Below are 18,265 nucleotides of genomic sequence, written 5' to 3'. Positions count from 1 at the left end.
CTCACTCTGAAAATCTCCTTCCAGCCCTCTTTTTTTAAGTTTGTCGTTTTAGGACAAGGTTTTGGCTCAAATAAGTTGCTGGAAATCGTAGCTTGCTCAAGTTTAGAACCGTATTTTTTAACGAAACACGAAAACCTTTGAAATCATTCTCGAGCAGATAAGTTTAGTGTAGAGATTGTTTTTTTTGTTTGTTTGTTTGCTTTTTAGCTAGCGTCAGATGTTACCGTTTACTCGATGAGTCCTACAAAATGCTCCGTATTATTTCTACAGTTTGAAGCAAAGCAAAGATGGAAGAGAGGGAAGTGATGGCGGAATGCGCCACCGATGTTTTGGTCAGTTTCCCCGAGTCGCTGCATCTGTACACAGGACTACTGACAGTAACTACAGTGTGCGGAGGGCTGTCGGGAATATTAGCTGCTGCTCTTTTGTATGTATTCTGTCTGAAGCCTTTGCTGTTGACGAGACAAGTAAGCATAAATGTTCTCTCCCACATCCCCTGAATCCACTGTATTGATTCCTTACACTTTACGTTCCATATTTGAGATGTTTGTTTTCTCTTTTGTCCCATCAGGGTTACAATGCAAGTAGACTGCTTGAACCTGATGATGCTGAATTAGACAACAACCAAAGGGACTATGTCAGCAAATGCAAGGAGGAGGCTCCAAGTGGAACCACTTATGACAAAGTATTACTCTAAGACTCAATTACTTAAAGTTAGTGTTGTTTTGCACAGGTACATGAATGAGGTAAATCAAGTCCAAAATTACCACAACATTCATGCCCATGATGACTGCTTGTAAACTTCTGACCAAAACTGTACATACATAAACTTGTATTTTTATTCAGTGTCACAAAGTTTTTGATGGTTAAGACTTTTCTTTAATAGTTTACTCTGTTTACTTATTGAGCAGGAGAAGAAGCAGCCACCCATGAACAGCGATGTGGCTGCTTTTGCATCCAGAGCAAAAGTGGTTTATCCCATCAACCAAAAATACAGAGTAAGTCCACCATCTCTAGAACATGTGGCAGAATTACACATACACAACTAAACAGTGTTTTATTCCAGATATGCTAAAGTGTTTCCTTTTTTTTTTTTTTTGGCTAAAGCTGTTAATTTTGTCTGTTTACCACAAATATCAGTAGAATGTGAATGAATTTACGTATGCAGATTAATCCACATGATTAACTAACATTGCAGTTGAAAATTATTTAGCAAAATATACCCACAGTATTGTTAAGTGCATGTGATCAAAGTGGATTGAATATTAACCTGATGCAAATTAACTGATGGAAGTTTGGCTTCGATTGACATACACTAATAAGTAGTAGTTGTATTCTTCCATTAACTGCATATTTCATTAACTACAATATGCACAATGCTAGTTAGAAATACAATTGATATAAAGAATATGTATAAGTTGTGTTTTACAATGACAAGAAGGAAACATGGCCTACTTGGCTACTGATCGCGCTTTATGTTTCACTGTACCTGTCAGCCTTTAGCAGATGGAGCATCCAATCCGTCTCTACATGAGCACTCAAAGTTGCCAGTGATGCCTAATGAAGAGTCGTCCTCCTTCATGGATGGAGAGTCTGTGAGCCAAGAGCAGGACAACGATGGCAGCAGTCAGTTCATTTTCTCCTCGCTGTTCCCCAAGAGCTTACAGAACCAGAGATTTAACAGGGTTTCCCACTATCCCCACACACTGACACAAACAGGGTAAAAAATAACTGTACACACACATTATAACCACCAATTAATCATGGCACATTGCACAGATCCAAGTAACAACACTCACCATATTTGTTTACACAGTTTTGGAGGTAGGATCAGCCTTTACTGTTTGGCCCTGCAGGACATACAACATCACTGCTCTCAGCTTCAAGACGAAAAATATCTGGTGAGCTTTAATCATCTGTCTTATAATGTACTAGATTTCTTGTAGATATCCTTTAAAGAATGTTGTCATACTAATATATATTTTTTATTTACTTCATATTTTAGATTTTTCTACAGATGGTGAAAATAATATTGAACTATCGGTTTCCAAAAGACAAAACAGATGCTTCCTTTTCCAAGAATATTCTTCAGATGCAAGAAAAGGTAGGAGTCAATTACTAGTAATCTATTTAGAATCACTGACTTTTAAAATTTTCAATGTAAGCATCAGTTTTTATCATTTAAGGAACTGAATGAGTTGAGGAAACAGTTGACTGCAGGCCAAGCTGTGAGTGAGAAGAGTCAAGATGATCCATGCACACTGGAAGAAATTGAGAGAAGTCAGAAAGATCTTCTTGAACGTGGCCTTCAAATGGTAAAAGTCGAGAGGAACAGCTGTTTCACATCTTTTAGACTCCCTCTATTTATGCTGTCCTTCCATGAATAAACATGGCTGCACAATGTTTGTTTCTCTTCATAGTCCAAAAGTTTCAGCAAACAGGTGGAGGACTTGTGCAAACAGCTACTTAAGAAGACCAGCTCTTTCTCTCCAGATGAAGCTCAGAATGTGATTCAGTCTCTGATTCAGACACTTCTGTTAGTAGAGAAGCATCTGCTGAAGGCTCAAGAAATAGATCTAAAGGTAAACTAACACTCGTCATTTGGAGTAGCATTTATTTTGATTCTCATCACTTTTGTCATCATTTTAAGACCTACTGACTGAAAATATGCTTCTGAGTATTTCTGTTATTTTCCATTTCTTAGAAAATACAACAGAAGTTGTTGTGGTGGGAGGAGCTGACAGGTCTCATTCAATCCCAGCCTGCCTTGCTAAGACAGGAGGTGACTCTAAGGCAAGGCTTGATAGCTACAACTCTGGAACAGCTGACAAGCGATAACATGTTGAAATTTAGCCAAATGGAAAAGATACTTTCAAAAATTCAGGCTACACTGATTGAAGGCCTTCAGCAGTGCACTGACGGTAAGATGAATAAACTGAAATAGTTTTAGTTGAATCTCATGAAATTATTATGTGGTTCTACCAAATAAGAGAATTATATTTGACAGTAAGATGTATGTTTCTTAAGGCATATATTTACTAAACAGGAAAAAAAATTATGTAATGACATTTACAATGATTGACCAAATGTGTGTGGAGTTATCTTCTAATATACTCAAATGGTTCCCAGAGACAAATGGCAATCTGTAATATCTAGCCTAGTTCTTAAATTTAAGTGGTGTACTCATGGAAAATAGGGCATTTTCTGGGAATCCTCTTTAGCTCCTTAAATAAGGTCAAGTTCTTTCAGGACAGCAGAGAGTATCATACTGTATGTATTAGTGCATCCCAGACTCTCAGCCTCTTTCTACATATCCCTCACTGTTGTCATAGAGAACAAAAACAGGACAATGCTGTTTAGACGTTAACTGTGCCTACAATTTTCAGCCAAATAATCTTTTCTTTTTGGACTTATTGGTACTTTTATTTCCTTTTGTGCTCGAGATTTTATTAATTGTGAGAAACCTAAGTAGACTATGGAGCTATGCAGCTAGGAGACATTGTTCTGTCATGACTACTTGCTAAATACAACAAGTAAAGCATATTACTTAACTTTTATTCTATATTCAGCAAACTATCTTTGCACTGCAATAAAAGAAATGCAGTTATCTTGATAATCCTGAGCTTGATAGATTCCTCTATGCTGCAGATTGCATGAAAAAGATAAATGAGCTGGTGAATGAGAAGTGCAGCAAAAAGGTGTCCAAGAGGAAGAAGCTTCAGAGGAGTCACACCAAGGAGAAGAGCCGTGCCTTAGAACTGAAACAGAGTCCCAGTGACCTACAGGAGCTTACCAAGGTCAGGTCCAATACCTTAAGGATTACTGTTGAAATGGGATTGTGTGAGAGAGCTTTAAAGAATATGATTATCTGTTGGTACTTGAGGAATTTTCCTCTTGTCAGATTTAGTCACTGTAGTTACAATATCTAGGCAAAAGAGACCATGGAAAGTGTGCATGTAAGTCTGAGCTTATGTGCCCTCCAGGTATATCATGAGTTGCTGATGAAGCAAAGGCAACAGATTTGGGACTTGGAGCAGCAGCAGGACAGAAGGGTGGTTGACGGCCTCTGTGACCTCTGGAAGGTAAATGATCAATCGCTAAATTCTGTCTGCTTACAGAGCTCGTCTGTCTTTCTTATGTAGTTTCTGTGTCTTCAGAAACTTCGTACCTCTTGGTCCAAGAGGCTCGGGGAGCTGGCCAAGGATGTTTTTCTCTCCTCTGTTCCTGCTCAGACAAAGCTCCCTGCTGAACACTGTGAGAAACTGTGGCTGGATCTGGAACAGGAGCTGTCTGCTCAGCTGCAGCAGGTGGAGTGCACTACCAGGCAGCAACTGGATGACATTAGGGCTGAGCTGGATACATATGAACAGGTAGAAAACTTGTGTTGAATCTGTGTCATTGATTTCACATTTCAAATTTAATGATTTTTTTTTCCCCTGTACCGTATTTTCCACACTATAAGGCGCACCGTTGAAGACTGGGTCTGTTTTCATACATAAGGCACACCAGATTATAAGGCGCATTAAGACAAACAAAACAGTCAGATAACTCGTCCTTTATTAAGCTCATTCACAGTAACTCTTAACATTGTTAAGCTGTAACACATTAAATATTGAAAAATACACTTACTTTTTCAGTCCATTCAACTTCCACAATTCCATCAAATTCTTCACCTTTCGTGTCTGAGTTAAACAGCTGGGCAATTTCAGCATCAAGCATGCCCGGATTCCTCTCATCATTATCCGAATCAGTCTCGTTGCTGTTACTTAGCTGTTCAGTGATTATTCCAGCCTTCGTGAAAGCTCAGACGACACTTGAGACTAGAGCAGGGCGATATGGCCAAAAATATTTATCACGATATATATTTGAAAATTTGCGATAACGATATAACTGACGATATAATTGATGCGAGACAAAATACAACTCCACAACATTACTAGCGCAAAAAGACAACCTTCCATTTATTTTCACTTAAACAAGAAGCTGGTTTTTATGTGCATTAAAGCTATATAAAAATTTAACAGTGCAAATGCAAATTCCTTGCTTGAAAGTTTAACCAAAAGGCATTTCCAGTAGAAATGGGCTGACATATCCTGAGCATAACCATGCATAACATCCACTGAAGTTAAAAAGAGGTGCTTTGCAACATTAAACTGGAGTGCAGTACGTATTTTTCGGACCATAAGGTGCACGGGATTATAAGGCACATTAAGCGAAACAAAGCAGTCAGATAAATCAAACTTTATTAAACTCATTCTTCTTGCTTCCTCCACTTCTGTAACATTGATTCATTAATGCTGTATTCTATCACAGCTGCTCTATTCCCATGTTGTTGCAGTATATTAATGACTAACCTCACATTGTGGATGGATTATCTCAGTTGTTCTCCTGACTGAAGTTTGGTCTGTTTACAGCATCCTGCCATGCGATTGCATTTGTCTCTAACTATCAGGAACCTTAACGTTAACTTTTATAAGTGGAAAAGTGTTAGTGTTCGTCCTCCAGCTTCACTGTTTATGTTATGCTAACATAGCTGTGTCGCTAGCGATCACGTAGCACATCATTATATACCAGCTAGCCCAACTTCAGTAACCCTACAAACGTAACTGCTGTTTAGTTTCCTGTCTTCATTTATTTTGGAAGTGATAGCAGAGCTGTACGTTTGAATTTTTTCAGAAATCTCTCAGTCAGAACATGCTATATCATGCTTAGGTAACTAGCGAAACTAGCGAGCTAACTTCTGCTAGCTTCCTGCTAACTTCTAACTCCGTTAAGTGTAATAAATTCTGTTTTCATGGATGCCTGGAAGTTAAACTTCATAGTTACACCTGGTAAAGCAGTAATGCTGATTGTTTTATTAAAGATGAAAGAATTTAGACAGTTTTTAACTCTCAGTGATGCTGCAGTGTTCGTTTGCCCTGAAGGATAAGGAGTTTAGGACCCAGATTACTCCCAGATTTAAGAGCATCTTAGTCCGACAAACACGGCAATAACGACGGCCCGCTTGCATGTTCTGCAAAAAAATGTGCTTTGTCGTGTATCTGAGGGACAAACACCAAACCAGTTCCACATCACTGAAGTTGCACCATTTTTACAAACCAATTCTGGTTCAATTCTGGTTGTTTCACTCAACAATCGGCCATGTGCGTATGAAAACAATGGCACTGCGCATGCGCGTTTTACTCATATTCTATCGCGATATTTCATTTTCCTATCGTTGCCTAACATTATACCGGTATTACCGTGAACGGTATGATATGGCCCAGCCCTACTTGAGACTGATACCTTAGCCCAAGCATCCACGATTCATTGACAGATAGTGGCGTAACTCACTCGGCGTTGCCTCCCTGTCTTGGTGAATGTGTGTTCGCCTTCTGTCATCCAATGCTCCCACGCAGCTCATAATTTAACTTTGAACGACCTGTTGACACCAGTATCTAGTGGTTGGAGTTCTTTGGTTAATCCACCTGGAATGACGGCAAGCTCCGAATTCGTATGATTCACTTGGGTTTTGACAGCCTTGGTGAGATGGGTGCGCATGGAGTTGTAGATCAAAAGAGACGGAGATTTGTGGAAAAAGCCATGTGGTCTCTTGACATAAACTTCCTTCAGCCACTCGCTCATCTTCTCCTCGTCCATCCAGCCCTTTGAGTTAGCCTTGACGATGACGCCGACCGGAAACTTTTCTTTTGGCAAAGTCTTCCTCTTGAAAATGACCATGGGTGGTAGTTTCTGGCCATTAGCTTGGCAGCCCAGAACTACAGTGAAGGATGACTTCTCGTTCTCTGTGGTGCATATAGATACCGTACTGGTCCCTGTTTTCTCGACAGTACGGTTCACGGGGATGTCAAAGGTGAGGGGGACCTCGTCCATGTTAGTGATGTGTTCTGGCCGGATCTTCTTTTCAGTGATCTTATTCTGGCAGTAGGTACAGAAAATGGCCAGCTTTTCTTTGTAATCGTTTGGTAGTTGCTGTGAGACGGTAGTTCTTGTGCAGATTGAGAGATTATGCCTTTTCATAAAATGGAAGCACCAAGAAGGTCCCCCTCGAAAGTCGTTGATCTGCATGTCACGTGCTACCGCTGTTGCCTTGAGTCGAATAGAGACTGTAGAGACACTTCTACCTGCACACAACACGATAATGTTATGTTGAAGCTCAGTACGTATTACTTACCGCGAGGCTCTTGGCAACCGTAATGCTCCGAAAAGTGGTACTAAAAAAAGATTTTTGGACAGATTTTTGAGCATCGTGTACCACATAAAATCGGTTTGAGGTCAGTAAGCACAAACCAAAATTCATACATAAGGCGCACTGTCAATTTTTGTGAAGATTTAAGGATTTTACATGCGCCTTATAGTGTGGAAAATACAGTAATTTCTTCCGATTTTTAAACCATGCCCAGTGATCTAATTACATGAGAATTTTACAAAATTGTTTTTCCTTGTTTTAAACTGAGCTTCTCTTTGTGTAGGTATGGACTGAAGGGATTGTTTTAGGGCAGTCCTGTCTGCAACACCTGAGGGAACAACAGATGAAGATCATCCAAGCCATGGTAGCCAAACAGAGCTACACACTCAACAGGTAAAATCGTAAAAAATATTTATGATATATTGAGTGTATAAAAAAACTAGGTCTGCACTGTGGCCAAATCCACTTATGAGTTAATAGGAAGTAATGGAATGTAATATTTCTCTTAGTGAAATGGGGAAGCTGATAGAGAAGAAACATGAGCACTTTCTGCTGGTGGTGCAGAGGCACTTTGTGGTCAGGCACTTTTGTCTACATATGCTGAAAGAGATGAGGCTGTCCAAGCTGAAGGCACTATCTCAGACTGATTTCAGAGCTCTACTAATAGAAGATCCCAGTAAAAGCCCACTGTGTGTCAATTTAACTCTCAAGGTGGGAAAATTCACACATATAAACACAGTTGTTTTTAATTTATTCGGTGTTTTAATAATTCTTCTGTTGAACACTGTTATCTGCTAACAGTCACAGAATGGCAGGCCCAGCCTAGCAGAGAGACATCTGGGCCCAGAGAGTCAGCTATTGGGGAATAGCTTCCAGCAGGAGTTCCTGTCTGAACTGGAAACGGGAACCGAGCTCCTTCAGAGCCATGCACAGCTGGTACTAGGCAACACCCTAAGCTATGCCATTCAACAAATGAGGGAAGACCCGCCTACAGAGTTACAGACCGCTTCTAGCCTGAAGGTAAGACCTGGGTCAAAGTTATTTAATTTCACTTATTTTTATAAATGTCTAATAAACTGAGAATTAGCTTCCAGTGGTTGGTTTTCATTAGGTTGCAGGCTATAACCTTTTTTATTCCACTAGCACCACCTGACTGAAGCTGCTGCAGAGAGCGTTTACTTGACCAAAGATTCTCTTACTTCGCTGGTCCGAAGCTACTATTCCCACCTACAGGATATCACCAGAAAACTGCACCAGGATGATTCAAACATAAACCAGGGTGAGACAGACTCAGCACAAGTTTAGTTTTTAAACTAAAGTAACCAGAGTAACCCTGTATTCATTACTGAGTACTCAGAAATCTTGAAGTAGCTGCCTTCTTATTTGTAAAATTATTTTCTCTTTTGTTACAAATGTCCTTTTCCAAATAATCCCAAAGGAGTTCTTTTGGTTTGAAATCTGGTGACTGGAGGACAATTAAGTACAATGAACTCATTGTCAGCAAACCACTTTGAGCTATTTGATGCAAAATGGTTGAAGAGGGAGGATGGATTGGTGCTTTCATGTTGGTTACACTCGATTTGTATTTCCAATGTTTTTTCAATCTCTGATGTCCAGTTTTGGTGAGCCTAGCCTCAGTTTCCTGTTCTTAGCTGACAGGTGTGCCACTCATTGTGGTCTTCTGCTGCTGTATCCCATCTACTTCAAGGTTGATGTGTTGTGGGCTCAGAGATGCTCTATGCCATACCTTGGTTGTAACAAGGTATGAAGAATAGCACGTGTTAGCTATAAACTACTTCAAGGTGATAGGTAAGTCATATAAAAAGTGGTTATTTGATTTCCCTCAAAAGGAGGCAATACTCTAGGCATTTTCTCCCAGTACACAGCACTGACTGTGAACACTTACCGTGTGTTACTGTAAGAGCTGTGATAGTACAGGGTTGAAATAAACTGTTAACAGAAGAGAGCAGATGATGCTAGTCAGATGTGTTTTTATTACTTAAGCTATGAATGATTTCCTGTAAGGAGGAAGAAGCTGAAATGACTTGCTTCAGAAGTGCACGATCTAATTCACCATTTTCCAATGTAAGATAACTGAAGCTTCTTTTGATCTGTGAATCAAGCAGAGGTGTTCTATTAGAGTCAGAAAATAACAAGATAGAGCTGAAATGAGCATAATAAATGGCAAATTCTACATTTAAAATTGTACGTCAGCTAGTAGTCAGTAGACAGAAAATCCACCTTACTCTTTTTACTCTTGTGAACATTTCCTTCAATCCTTCAGAGGTGAATGAGGGGCAAGAGAGCAGCAGGGCCTTGCTGAGAGAGCTAATGAACTGGAGCAAGAAACCCGGATCTGCTGAATTCCAACAGAGGTACATAAAACTGGTAGAGCTGGTATTTTTTTTCAGTGGTACTTTATTGTAAATTAATTCTTACAAAACATATACAGCGGTCCCTTGGTATAATGCGGTTCACCTCTCCTGCCCTCGCTGTTTCACCGATTTTTTTTTTTTTTTTTGGTGTGCAATCTTGCATGCTTTTTGTTTTTTTTTTTGTTTGTTTGTTTTTTTGTTTTTTTTTACAACACATTGTGTTCTGTGTCATGATCGGCTGGAGACCATTGTCAATCAATCTCCTCCATGCCGTATCTCCTGTACAGTACAGAATGCGTTCAGCTTGTCAAATTTCGATCGCTAGCAGTGTTACTCTGAAGTGCTGTACTGTATGTTTGTAAGTATTCTCCCTAACAAACACAACAATGTCGACGAAACATTTTGCACTGTAAAAGGCACCTGCCCTAGCACCCAAAAGGCAGAGGAAGATGCTAACTATCGCACAAAAAGTTGGACTTCTGGACATGCTAAAGGAAGGCAGAAGTTACCGGTTTTTTTTCGGACCATATGGCACAACGGATTATAAGGCGCATTAAGTGAAACAAAACAGTTAGATAAGTCAAACTCTACTCAGCTCATTCTTCTTGCTTCCTCTACTTCCGTACAATTGATTGATTAATGTTGAATTATCTGGCAGCTGCTCTATTCCCATGTTCTGCACCTGAAAACAGGTTTTGATCTTTGGTTTCATTCTATAATACTGGACTTAGTTTTCTACAAAAGTTTGAACTTTGAGAGTGCTTAAACAAGAAAGAAAAGTGTGAAAATGTTCATGCCTGTCTGAAAAGTGTATAAAGTGTGTAGTGAGGGGCTTTACAGCCTTAAAACATGTATAATAATTGTAAAAAAATAAAGCGCGCTACTTCGCGGGTTATTTTTAGAACGTAACTCGCGTGATAAACGTGGGACCACTGTATATAATTTTCCATTTATCTTTGTTTCCAAATGTATTAGGGTTGAACTTCACAAAAGAAAGGTGCTGGAGCAATATGATCTGGATCAGGAGATGACTTACGAGCAGCTTAGGCAAAAGAAAGTAGCCCAGGATCAAACCATGCAAAGGGTCAAAGAAGAGTTACTGGTTAGTATGCTTCGTCTGCACTGTACTTTTTGATAGTAGGTGCATTTACATCCTTTAGAAGTGTTGTGTTAACATTGTGATGCTTTGTCCATTAGGAGGCAGAAGAAAGCTTCATAACTGAGCTTGCAGCTTTGGCCCGGATTTCTGACCAGAACCATGATCCAGAACACAGCAGTGAAGAGGACGACACTGGTAACCACCCTTACCCCTGACAATTAAATTGTGTATATTCCCATTTCACTCTTTCATGTCCTTTTTAATTTGTTTGCGTTTGAACAGGTGATCAGAGTGCCCCGATACTGGACCTGCTGGCCCTTAATCCAGCATTAGATCCAGCTTTGAACCCTTCACTCACCCCGACTGTAGTAACACCAGTGAAGAATTCAAAACAGAAGAAGGAAAGAAAACGAGAATCTCATCAGAGTTGACATCATTCCACAGCGTTTACGTTTTCCTGCAGTAATATTCTGTAAAAGGTTGACTCTTTTTTGTTGTTGTTATAGTTTTCCTCTTATAAAGCCAAAATGTCTCTGTTGATACTAGTATTGTCATAAAAAGGTTTTAAGTCAGAGTTTAAATACTGTTATTCTGAAATGTTTCCCTCAGTGTTTCTGTATTTTTAAGTGTATCATGACATAACAACTCACTGAAAGTGATGAATTGTGTCTTTCTTTCATACCTGACTATGAGAACTGCTACTCAACAGGCCCTGTCAGTAAAGCATTTACTGCCTACACCCACACTGCTTTTCATACCACTGCTCATTCTCTGTATTGATTCCTGAGTACATGGGATGATGGATGCTTTTCTAGTGAGTTGTTGGATGAATTAGAGATGTCCATCCTCATTGTAGCAGAGTGCTACTACTCAGCGATGAAAGCCTCGCATCTCTCTTGGTCTAATGGGGTTTTAAGTACAACCCTTTATGGATGATAATGCAGAGTAATGGTGAAAACTCTGGGAGGGCTGGAGTCTGGCAGACACTTTTGTGTGTGCACAGCAATCCAGCAGGCAATTTAGCCTGCACCTTATGGTTCACTGTCGGTTTGAAGTTGAAGGAGTGTCAATTAGCAAACATCAATTTTTAATCTGCCCTTTATTTTCATGCTCATCTTGCACACATAGCCAATTATTGCCATGGCAGCCTGAGAAAATATGCTCCAGGTCCTGACCCACTCTTGCACATCACAGTGCCCTGCCAAGAGTGTCTCTCTTGCACTGTGTCAGTTAGAAATGTCGGTGTACTGTTGACTTTACAAATGTCGTCGCTGATCTGTGGTGAGGGGAAACCGTTTGGATGTATTTTGAGGTCCCTTAGGGGACTGCAGGGACTTGTGGGAAGATGACCTGATTTCTAATTTTCTCCTCTCCTGCCTGGGCTGTGGGCTCGTCACTGATTCAAACGCAGAGAAGCCCGTGAAAAGAGTGTGACTAAAACGATGCTACACCAGACCTATTTGGAATACGGTTTCTCTGTCAGCGTAAATCTGGATGTTTGGTTGATGGATACAGGCGTGGCTGTAATTCTGCACTGGTAGATTCAGGTAAGTGGAAATACACTTAGGTTTGCCTTGGGATATGCTTCACTGTTACCGACGTGTGTACAACCTAAATTGCATATTTGCAGCATTTTTCTGTAATTGGTTTTATCCCATCTGACACACTAATCCAAAAGAGGTCATGGTCTTTTTTTTCTTTAAAAACAAAAGAGAGAAAGACAGTTGTCCATACTGTTTTTATATTAAGATCATTTACAAATGCAACAATTGGAGTTTCCAAATGCACATTAGTATGTTCATCCATATGGTCTTCATTTGTTCAGTAAATGCCCTGAAGCTGTTAATAGAAAAAGTGGATTAAAAATGTCCAGTGAGGTAAGTGTGCGCAGTGTGACGGCATCATCAGATCAGATGATCGTTTATTTTAGGACCCCAGAATAAGGTCGCTTTCCAAAACTGAAAAAAGTATCCTCTGTACAGGAAGGTGTCTGAATCACTTCTGTAACTAACAGAAACTTGTAAGCTAATATAAGAACCTCAACATAATAAATGTGACTGTAAAATGAGTATGACATTTAGAACCGGTAAACTATATTTTTTATAATAATAATACAAAAGAAATGTGTAGTAGCATCACTATTGTTTTTTGTTATTTATACACAGCATGTGTATTATTCTAATTTAAGTAATTCAACAAACATGCTTTCCTGGGGAAACTATTTTATCTTCACTCACTTTTTGACTGGTCAGATATAGGACTTCAATTCCCTTTGCAATCATGTTTAAGTGGCTTTAATACTTAGTAGTTTTGTGGCATTGTCTTGCATTTGAGAAGTGCTATATTTAAATTGTACCAATCTTTGCCTATCCTAACTGCTTTCTTCTGCTTGTCAGGTGAGCAACCATGGCTAACCTGCAGCAGGAATACCCTGGAGTTCTTCTGGGGATCCTGGAGGAACTGGCCAATATGCGCCAGTGGCTTACGTTCCAGGATCTTTGTCGTATGGTCAGCAGCCGCTTTGACCTCGAGCACCTTATTGAGCTCAGGAGTTTGCTCTTTGCTGCAGCTAGCAGGGATCCCTGTTTCCCAGCCACTCTGTTCAGGGACAGAGTTTCTACCAGAGGCCAGGGGCTATCACCCATAGGTGTCGCTGCTGACATAGTAACTATCTTCAATCTTATTCAGATGACGGGTGGGGTCTCTGAAGGGAGCCAACCAATGAGAGCCCCCACTGTCCTGCCTGTTGACCAGTCCCCAGGCCCCAGTCTGCCTGGGATCCACCAGCTGAATATCCCTGGTCGAGAACGAGTACGCGCCCACTCTGACTCCAGTGGCCAGCCTATTGACCAGCACTTGCTTTTTCCAAAATCAAATTACTCAGCGCGGAAACGAGCAAGTCTTCCCCCGGATCCTATCTCACTTGTGTCCTCCCCCCCAATAAGAGCGAGGGCTGTGTCTTTCGACTTGCCTCACACCACCCTTCTGTATCCTAGCAGTCAAATCCCTGACAACGCAATGAAGAATATCTACCTACCTTTGGAAACAGACAGTGAGTCTAGTGGAGATTCTGCCACCGTGGAGGTGTTTGAAGCTGAACAGGGAACATCGGTTGACCAGAAGAGAAACATCTTCAGGAAAGACTTCCACAACCAGCCACCTTTAATACCCCAGGTCACTGTTAGCAGTGAGTCTCCCAGTCCCAACAAAGGGCAGAAAGGATTCGACAATCTCAGCTTTGATATGATCCCTAATCCTTACCCATCACCAACAGCAGTTTACCAGACTCCAGAGCAGCGAGTTAAACATGAAAGCTTGGATGACCTACAGGACTCAACGTATTTCGGACCCGGCTCTATCCCGGAACCATCCCCACGGCACCTTCAACCTCCTAGGACAAAAAAGCATGCATGGAGCAGTAAAAGTCACAGTCTAGAGGATCGGCTAGGCCTAGACAGCATTGGCATGGGCATAGAATCACAAGGGGGGCAACTTCCAAGACGTTCAACCCCTGCTATCAGTAGGGGATTTGGGGGGTCTTCAGGAGGAGAGAGTGGAGATAGTGGATTGCCAGGTGGAGCTGATGGATTCAAAGCTCAGGCAACACAGACAGACCCACCGGACCCTCGGCGACTCCGTAGCCTTGTTCATGCTGATCGCCTCTCTTTTATGACCTCATTAGATGACCCTGAGTTTGGGGAAGATGACATCAGTGCCATCTTTCGTTTCTTAGATGACATTAGTATGTGTGGTTCCACAGGAGTCCTGCACCCCAGTGATAGCACCGCTAACCAGGACACCCCTGAGGCTAGACGTGGCCGGCTAGGTCAACTCCAGAGGCTCTTTCACTCTCTAGAAAGCAGTGACGATGGGCTGAAAGCCAGTGTCTGTAAGTTACTGCTTCGTATGAGCCAGATAGAAAGACAACTAGAATCGCTGAATGATGTGAAGTCTGAGATTTCCCAGGTACTTTCTGCTTTGCAGCGATTAGATGAAAAGATCCAGCAGCCACCTGGAGGTGGCGGCCAAGTTACAGGTGGGAGATGGCTTGAACCTCTTAGTGGTGTCTCCTCTTTCATGAGCCACCCTTTAACTCCTTCAGAATCATCAGAACCTCAACCTTTGTCTGCATCTGGACATCTGTTTCCCGCTACCAGCTCCAGTAGTCTGGACTGGAGCCGTTGGAATACTCCAGGAGATCAAACAGAAAGCAGCAAAGGTCAGGCAGATTCAAAGGGCGTGAAAGAAGGGAAGAAGGATGCATCATCTAGTCGTGCCTCTAAAACCCAGCCTGAAGAGAAAAGTGTCTCTGACTCCAAACAACTGAATGTGTCTAACTCTGCAAGAGACTGGACTGTGTCATTCTCGAAAAGTAAAGATGGCAAAGCTTCACAAAGAAAAACCGGGCAGGTAGAGTAATTCCACATAGTATTTGATCCTATATTTTCTATGATACAAAAAATAAATGTTAGATTAGAGATTAGTTCAGAAGCATATAATTAATCGCCCTTAAATGTACATAACAGTTTTAGCCATGAGTATAAACATGATGTTCAGCCTCAAAAAGGCATGTTTTTAACTCTGTATTTTGCCGACTAGACATCTGTGATTATGTGGTTGTTTGAGAAGTGAACTATTGGTTTAAACTTTTAGGATGACTAAGATTTGGTCAAGACTGAAAAGAAATATATTGAAATGTATATACATTGTGGTATTTAGCATAACTAACATTGTCAACTTTCAGAATTTTAAATACTTTAAAGATGTGTTGTCATCTAAACAACATACATAAAATCTGTGTTTGGTGCATATTTATTCTAGGCAGATCAGTCGGGCAGCACCACTAACCTACTCTCCCAAAAGCCTGCCAGCCTGGTGGAACAAGTGTTTAACTCATCCCTGTTCCACCACAAAGACAGCAGTCTCACAGGGGGGCTAAGCTCTGGAAAGGTCCTGGACCCCAGAATGGCCGAGGGAAGGGGAAGGCCAATATGGACTGTAGATGACAGAGAAGCACGAATCTCACCATTGGACTTACAGGCAAGAATTTCTGACTTTTAAAGCGACACAGTTGTTAAATAAATAAATATTTTTTGTTTTCTGTATTGTCTCTTAAATTAAGTCAATCACTGCAATGTGGAAATGACACAAGCAAATATGTTGTATGATTTTTTTTTTTGATTGCCTAATATCAGTGCCTAATGCAGACTGAAGATGAAAGAGTTTTCCATATATTAGATAGACTGGGATTTTATGTCAGCTGACATCCATATCGATCAGTCAAACTTTATTTATATTTATGTGTTGCACATTTAATGTCTTAGTGCAAAAGGAAAGGACTGGTCAGCCAATATAAACATGGAACAAGTCTGAAATAATAAATATATATCTACTTGGTATAGAAACTAAATGAAATTATGTCCCTCAGGCTCCTGAGTCTCTGAACCCGAACAACATGGAGTTCTGGATGGACGACATCTACAATCCAGGCTACGATGCTCTACTCAGGCGTAAAGAAGCTGATCTCCGCCGGGCCAAGATCTGCAAGCTGATTGCACTCATAGCCACTGCAGTGACTATCATTCTCATCATCGTCATTCCCATTTGCACCATGGGCCAGTGAAGCCTCTTCCAGAAAACTCACTTTCTTGCCTGATTTCATTTAATTTGTTAATATATTTATTTTCAGCAGCTATGAGCTGTGCCTAGGACCATATATGGGATTCTTATTGAGATTAGTGGAGGAGAGACTGTGACTCTTGAGCGGGTTTGATGATCTGCGAATGATCAATACCTCCTTTTATTTCTCTGCATGCACCATCATTATTTATTACTTCAGAAATACAGGAGGATTTTAACTGTTACTGGAAATTACATGTAGTCATTCCCTCGTACAGTTGCGTACACTCTGTAAATCATCTCCCGTGCCATTTTTTTTCTTCCATTTGCTATGATTTATTTCATGACTTATGTTCCTACTAAACTGAAGCGGCTGCAAAGGAAGTAACTAACTTTAAAGGTTTTAAACAGTTCTACAGTAACTGATAGCATATGTTGAAACTAGTAATACTGAGCCAATGCAAAAGGGACTTTTTATTTTTATTCCCTCCTTTCGTCTGCACTTTTCTGAGAAACAACACTGTTAAAAAAATGCATTGTGAATATGCTTGAGCACTGAACACTGCCTGACTTGTTCTTGCTGTTCCCCTGAGAACAAACTAGGGCTTATTTCACCTCTGTGTAAGATAATTGTTTCATTAGTAAATCAGAGTTTAACATCTGTCATTTATAAATAGAGTTGGATTTCTTTTTATAATTAAGTTTAGTTTCAGCATTTCTTCTTGTACTTTAAAAGATATACTGCTCATAAATGTTAAGTTATTAAAGAAATAATATTTTTATAGAGTTTTCGCCCATTTTCAAACTGTCTAATCCACTTTTGAATGTGTTTGACTTGTGGAGCAGAGTGTTTACCAAGCGTCAGGTTTCAAGAAATGAAAGTTGTTGTTGTTTTTGTTGTCGTTCGTGATGCTTTGGCTCTGGAGCAGTGAAAAAAGGAGGGAGCCCTTTCCAGTAACCACTCTCTGAGTGGATGATTCCACTTGTAATTTAATTGATGGGATGTTTGGAGTCCACCTATGCACATTATCTTTTCACAGTACTCACTTGCCAATAGCTTTTCCACATTTTTGCAGACTCACTTAGCAGATTCATCTGCTGTCCTTTGAAAACGTCCTGTGAACTAAGTATGCTAACTTTTTGTCCCTGGCTAAAGAATACATTGCGGCTGATGTCAAATCTGTTCATCTATAGTGGGATACAACAATATATCTCTACAACAAAAACTACCTGTGTAAAGCTTCTATCTTTCAGCTTTTGCTGTCAGAGTGCTGTTGCTTGAACTCCAAAGTAAGGCTGTGATGTAATGTGCAGAGTTCCCTTTATTGTGGTTAAAATATAAAGCACACTTACAGTAGACTGTAATCTAATACATCCCCATCGGAAACCACAGCCTTTCAATGACCAGATAATTGAATTAAATACACCACCTCAACAAAAATTTAACATTGTAAGCTGCTCAACTTCAGTATTTTTCAGGACTAATTGGATTGTATTGCATCTTTTAGGTGCACATCTTCCTCTGACGTGGATTGCTTTGTTTGTTTGACAGTTGTCATGCCATAAAAACTTCACTTTGCACAGGATGTATAGAGAGAGAGGGTTCTGCTTCAGTGTATGGGCCTAAGTAGATGCACTATATACCTGCCAAGTACTCCCCATGAGGCTGTTTGTGGGTCCATTACCTTTCCAATGGTGCCAGTGAGAAGACTTAACTCAGCACAATCTGCAGGGTGCTTCCTTTGAAACGTCTGTGCATTAGACCATCCTTATACTTTTTTAGTCTTGAAATGCACATAACACTTTTGTTTGTAATGTCGATATTGTTTTTGTAGTATCCACGCAACTTTTAGACAAACAGAGGAAATCTGTAAACTTGTTATTCGAGTAAACAATGCCTAAAAAGAAAACTTGATTGTTAATGTAAGAAAAACATGTCACCATACAGTTTTCTGGTGTGCAATGCTTCAATGATGCAAGGAT

General features: G+C 40.4%; 2 protein-coding genes across 2 annotated transcripts; both read left to right on the top strand.

Moving 5' to 3' along the window:
• The first annotated feature begins 48 nt into the window (after positions 1–48).
• Positions 49–11,382, top strand: LOC134627184 (evC complex member EVC-like). Its single transcript, XM_063473127.1, has 20 exons — positions 49–467; positions 572–685; positions 912–998; positions 1,497–1,720; positions 1,817–1,901; positions 2,006–2,104; positions 2,187–2,315; positions 2,421–2,582; positions 2,705–2,921; positions 3,649–3,797; positions 3,984–4,082; positions 4,158–4,370; positions 7,473–7,582; positions 7,699–7,900; positions 7,991–8,209; positions 8,333–8,468; positions 9,474–9,564; positions 10,540–10,666; positions 10,762–10,858; positions 10,946–11,382. Exons 1-20 carry the CDS (start codon positions 288–290, stop codon positions 11,092–11,094), a joined length of 2,889 nt encoding a protein of 962 aa, XP_063329197.1. The 5' UTR covers positions 49–287; the 3' UTR covers positions 11,095–11,382.
• A 1,687-nt stretch (positions 11,383–13,069) lies between these two features.
• Positions 13,070–16,286, top strand: LOC134628228 (major intrinsically disordered Notch2-binding receptor 1-like). Its single transcript, XM_063474999.1, has 3 exons — positions 13,070–15,073; positions 15,485–15,703; positions 16,092–16,286. Exons 1-3 carry the CDS (start codon positions 13,070–13,072, stop codon positions 16,284–16,286), a joined length of 2,418 nt encoding a protein of 805 aa, XP_063331069.1.
• The last annotated feature ends 1,979 nt before the right edge of the window (positions 16,287–18,265 follow it).

The sequence above is a fragment of the Pelmatolapia mariae genome, linkage group LG5 (assembly GCF_036321145.2).
Source record: "Pelmatolapia mariae isolate MD_Pm_ZW linkage group LG5, Pm_UMD_F_2, whole genome shotgun sequence".
Classification (NCBI taxonomy): Eukaryota; Metazoa; Chordata; class Actinopteri; order Cichliformes; family Cichlidae; genus Pelmatolapia; species Pelmatolapia mariae.
Note: the sequence above shows the minus strand (reverse complement) of the source record. Positions and strands in the feature narration are given on the sequence as shown.

Bases quoted from the DNA above. Each gene is read 5' to 3' on its own strand.
- LOC134627184 (XM_063473127.1), top strand. From the start codon at position 288: ATGGAAGAGAGGGAAGTGATGGCGGAATGCGCCACCGATGTTTTGGTC. The intron at 2,922-3,648 runs GTAAGATGAATA...TCTATGCTGCAG, and splicing joins CCTTCAGCAGTGCACTGACG to ATTGCATGAAAAAGATAAAT. The intron at 7,901-7,990 runs GTGGGAAAATTC...ATCTGCTAACAG, and splicing joins GTGTCAATTTAACTCTCAAG to TCACAGAATGGCAGGCCCAG.
- LOC134628228 (XM_063474999.1), top strand. From the start codon at position 13,070: ATGGCTAACCTGCAGCAGGAATACCCTGGAGTTCTTCTGGGGATCCTG. The intron at 15,074-15,484 runs GTAGAGTAATTC...TATTTATTCTAG, and splicing joins CACAAAGAAAAACCGGGCAG to GCAGATCAGTCGGGCAGCAC. The intron at 15,704-16,091 runs GCAAGAATTTCT...TATGTCCCTCAG, and splicing joins TCTCACCATTGGACTTACAG to GCTCCTGAGTCTCTGAACCC.